The sequence below is a fragment of the Mandrillus leucophaeus genome, unplaced genomic scaffold (genome assembly GCF_000951045.1).
Source record: "Mandrillus leucophaeus isolate KB7577 unplaced genomic scaffold, Mleu.le_1.0 Scaffold21, whole genome shotgun sequence".
NCBI lineage: Eukaryota > Metazoa > Chordata > Mammalia > Primates > Cercopithecidae > Mandrillus > Mandrillus leucophaeus.
This window is the reverse complement of record NW_012102143.1, coordinates 1,019,774-1,024,714: the sequence shown is the minus strand read 5'-3', so window position 1 is coordinate 1,024,714 and position 4,941 is coordinate 1,019,774. Positions and strand designations below refer to the sequence as shown.

Here is a 4,941-nt window from a genome sequence, read left to right as displayed (position 1 = left end):
GTGCGTGCCACCACGCCCAGCTAATTTTTGTATTTTTAGTAGAGATGGGGTTTCACCATGTTGGCCAGGATAGTCTCGATCTCTTGACCTCGTGATCCACCCGCCCTGGCCTCCCAAAGTGCTGGGATTATAGGCGTGAGCCACTGCGCCCAGCCAAGCAACCCAAATTTAAGAATATTAAAAGCCTTACAGAAGAAACAGGATTGAAAAAAATATTAAAAGCCAAAAAAAAACCTTAGAAATAATTAAATATGATAGCATTTTAAAAATAGCTCCATTATAGTACCTGGCTTCTGAAAATTTAACTTAATATCTTATTTCAAATATTTACTATTTTTTACCTTACAAATCAATGATTTATCTACTATTAGAGCTGGTACCTTTTTCCTCCCTCTTTGTGTATACTAGCAGACCTCTTGGAATTCCATGTTGACTATATATACAGACACTTATATATATGCACAAATACACAGACATATATTTAGAAACAGGGTCTTACTATGTTGCCCAGGCTGGCCTTGAACTTCTGGACTCAAGTGATCCTCCCACTACAGCCTCCAAGTAGCTGGGACAATAGACATGTGCCATGATACCAGGCACTAATGTTGACTACATCTTAAAGAGAATCCTTTTAAATTTTGAACCACCAGAAGACTGAATTTATAATAAAGAAATCAAACTATCAAGACAAAAAAGGTATGGGTGGCATCACTTGTGTGTGCAGGCACTCTGCAACTAGTTTTATCTGTATATCACACCTACACCCCCGAGCTCTCAGGCCTGGCCACCTGCTGCTGTCCCTCAGAGTGTCATCTTGTCTCTTCCAGCCCACGTGAGGGATGCAGGTCTCCTTTTCTGGAAAGCACTCATCTCCTTCTTGGGAAGGGGGAATTCTGAGGTAGCTATTACAATTGACATGTTCTGTTCCAATTTCAGAAATACTCTATTTCTTAGGGATGTTAGTGGCAGGGACAGTTTGATGTCCAGGAAAAGGCTGTCATCTCCAGCACATGCAGATATTGGTCTTTCATCCATTCCTCTCATTCAGAATAGATTCACCCAGCTCCCTCTGCTACAGAGACAAACATGGACTTGATACTCTCTTAACTGAAATACAAATATTCCCAAAGTCAATGCTTTAGTTGCCTCAGTCTTTGTTATCTCAGTGCCTCTCCCTGCTAGTACAGTTGCGCTGGTCTAGTGAAAGTACAGCTTGGAACAACTGCTACGCACACAGCCCTGAAATCCAGCCCCACTACTGACATTGCGGAAACCCTGAATTTATATTACCGTTTCCTCACAACTGACACATGACACCAGCAAACAGGAGACATACCTCTCACGTAACTCATGTTGGGGCCTGTGGAAATGCCCTTTTAGTCATAGGACATTGCCAGATGGCTTAAAAATGGCATTTGAGCAAAAAAGAAAAAGCATCTGTGGCACGTTTACCATCATGAAATGTTAGCATCAAAAGAGACCTCAGAGACTTTTTCATCCATGGAGCCTCACTTTTCAGATGAGAAAATAGGGGCATAATAAGGTGAAGTGGCCTGCTCAGGGGTTCACCAGGAGACATGGGACCCAGGGAGGATGACAATCGTGGTTTAGGACTTATGTTTTTCTCTGAGGCTCAATGTTGACAGTGGCAAGTTTGGGGGTAAATGGGAAGAGGGGTCCTATGAATGAGAGGTATGTCACAGGGTTACAGAGAAGATAGACAAGGCCCTACCCTGAGTGTGAGAGACAGAGGGGGAGCGTCCGATCAGCGGCCGCTGCTGTTCACCAGGCCATGAAACTCCTCCCAGGCCCTGGCAAACCAGAGACAAAAAAACACAATAGCACATTCAGATCAAAAGCTTTTGAACACAGAGAGCAGACACAATAACCCCACATCCCCCTTCAGATGCCCTCCAAGTCGAGTGGAGCCACAGGTACCTGGGAGCAGAGCAGCGAGGTCCCACTGGACTTTCCTTTCCGAGGAGCAGTGCAGCCTACCCTTTCAGGGCCAGCGGGCACTTCTGCTTGCTTCACTTGAGAAGTCTGCCCCTGTTCCCTCAAGGATTTGCACCAGTGTTCCTTCAACAAGGCTCCAGGGGAGGCCAGTAAGGTCAGAGCTGACGCTCAACTGTCACCAAAAACACTTCCAATTTACAGTGACACTCCCTGTCCTTTCTGCCTTGGGTATGCGTGCACAGGTGGCAGAAACAATTTTTCTTCATCAGGCCTCACTGAGGGTAAAGGCCAGTTCCCAACAGCATTATGTCTAAAGATGCAAGGAGGAAAGTATACACTTTCTCTGCTTTCATATTTCCAACCTTCTAACCCTTCTACACTCAGACTTTCAATATGTCAGTTTCCACCTGTTTCTTAAGTGCTTATGTAACTACTATCTGAAAATTTAAAGTCACGGTAGTTCAAAATTTCCAGGGAACAATGCCCATTACAATTTTCATGCTGATTAGCTTAATTCTGAAATTAGGTTGGGAAGGGATAAGAAATGTGACAGAGGGGTACGTGGCCTTTCAGAATGGTGCTCCACAGAGAAAAGACTCTTGGTGACTGCTGGACTAGTCACAGGAGAAAACCAGATCCCCTATGCTTCTGGAGGCTCAAACTCAAGTTTTCTCAGGGGAGCTGATTTCCTCCCTAAGCGCTAGCCACTTTTCAGCTCCAAACTGATGAGTTCCTTGGGAATTATAAATAAAATATGGTGCTTCTAAGTCTGAAGTTCCTCATTATTGTTACTCCATTCTTGGTTTAATTTGGTGACATAGTACCCAGGGTGACAATACACTACATTTATAAGTCAACCATCTACCTCTTAGAGGAGGTAGATCTGCAGTTCATGTTTTCTTCAGAGAATTATTACGAAAGCTCCTAGTGTATGTGCTAACTAAATTAAGGAAAAATGTAAGACTGCCAAACAAGTATGCCAGTCTTTGTCAATTCCCAAACTCAGTGTCCACAGCAAGATACCTGTTTCAGAGCTCTTTCTGGAAAGATGGTGATGTGATGCACTTTGTGAATCCCTGAGTGACATCAGAAGGCAATCTCACTCTTTACTCCAAATGAAGACAAGGGCAAAGCAAAATCCAATGCTTCAGCAATGACCCAGGGAAACCCCTCACTGTAATAGTGAAATTTAAATTCCTTTTTAAACCACTTAGGTGCCAACAAGAAATTACATGGCTGTGTTGAAGCTTCATGTCATTTACCCTTTTGTTTCCAGGAAGGGCCATCCTTACACTAGCCTACACTGAGCAGTTCTCTGTCAAGAACCTGAAGAAATACGGACTTCATGGCTCTGTCCTACTCCATTCCAGTATTATATTCCCCTCCCAGTTTCTTCATTAGTATCTTCACTATATGTTAAACCTCAACATGAAGAATCTGGGTTAAGAAATTTCCTCACGGCTGGGCACCACGGCTCATGCCTGTAATTCCAACACTTTGGGAGGCTGAGGCGGGCGGATCACCTGAGGTCAGGAGTTCAAGACCAGCCTGGCAAACACGGTGAATAACCCCGTCTCTGATAAAAATACAAAAAAATTAGCCGAGTGTGGTGGCGGGCACCTGTAATCCCAGCTACTGGAGAGAATCCCAGCTACTAGGATTCTCCCAGCAAGAGAATCCCTTGAACCCAGGAGGCAGAGGTTGCAGTGAGCAGAGATCACGTTACTGCACTCCAGCCTGGGTGACAGAGCAAGACTCCATCTCAGAAAAAAAAAAAAAAAAAAAAAGAAGAAGAAGAGTATAATTGGATTGTTTGTAATACAAAGGATAAATGCTTGAAGTGATGGACACCCTGTTTACCCTGATGTGATTACTACACATTACATGCCTGTATCAAAATACATGAGTGCACCCTGTAAGTATATACACCTACTACGTACCCACGAAAATTAAAAAATTTTTCAAAAGCAGTAGTTTACCAGGGGGAAGGTATGCCAAAAGGAGGAACAGACAGTACCACTTTACAAGTACAAAGGGTAAAAAGGCTCCAAGGAGGACAGTAACTCCTCTAGTTGTTGGGATCAGGAAAGGTTTCTTGGAGAAGATACCATATGAGAAGGATGGCCAGAGGCGCTGGGGATGGCATCTCATGCAAAGGGAAGGGGATGAGCAAGACCCAGAAGATGGAAAGTGTGCCCCATGATGTAGGGACAGTGATGGCATAGTTTGACTGGAGTGTGGGTTGCGTGCACCCCTAACGTGACAACTCTTCACAGTCCGCTCTGTGTTGGTTATTCTTGTCCATCTCGGCTCCTTGAGCATAAAACTGGTATGTGTCTTATTTCTGCCACCAACATTCTCTGCTTTTACATCCTGGCATATCCTAAGCTAGTTTTGGCCTCTGCTCCTGTCCTGAAACAACGTCTCTCACCTGAAGGCTTCTGACCTCCACTTTTTCATCCAACACTACCGTTCCCTACCAGAGAAGCCTTCCGTGATCCACCCCTCCCACCCCACCCCCAGCATCCCGTGTGCTCTTCTAAAGACCCAAGTCCGTAACACAGTTGATAAAGCCCTAGGTGATTTGTCACCTGCCTCCTCCTAAGCATCACCTTGTGTCAGCTTCCCCCACCATCTGTGATCTGAACACAGGCGTTCTCCCAATCCTTCAGGAAAAAAATTACACTTCCTCACTCCACAGGGACTTTTGCAAGGGCCAATGGCTATGCTTGAACTTTCTTGCACTGCACTCCTAGACAGGATGGCTGAGGAGGGCCTCTCTAATGAGGAGAGATTCGAACAGAGCAAGGGAGCAAGTCATAAGGCTATCTGAAGGGAGAATGTCCCACACAGAAAGATGGCACAAATGTCCCAAGCTGTGAATGTACTTGGTGCATAGGAAGAACTACGACAGCCCATGCGGCTTGGGCAGAGAGAGAAAGGATGAGAGCAGTAGGAGATGAAATAAGAGGCATAGAGGCTGCA

General features: G+C 44.9%; 1 protein-coding gene across 3 annotated transcripts in view; it reads right to left on the bottom strand.

Moving 5' to 3' along the window:
• Positions 1-4,941, bottom strand: part of EIF4E2 (eukaryotic translation initiation factor 4E family member 2) — a 40,289-nt gene that overhangs the window by 13,618 nt on the left and 21,730 nt on the right. The window contains exon 7 of one of the 3 annotated variants that reach the window (XM_011980233.1): positions 1,733-1,811. The exons of the other annotated variants lie outside the window; for them this stretch is intronic. Coding sequence (XP_011835623.1) covers positions 1,766-1,811 — 46 coding nt within the window. The 3' untranslated portion in view covers positions 1,733-1,765. The remainder of the gene's footprint in view (positions 1-1,732; positions 1,812-4,941) is intronic. 3 annotated transcript variants of the gene reach the window in all.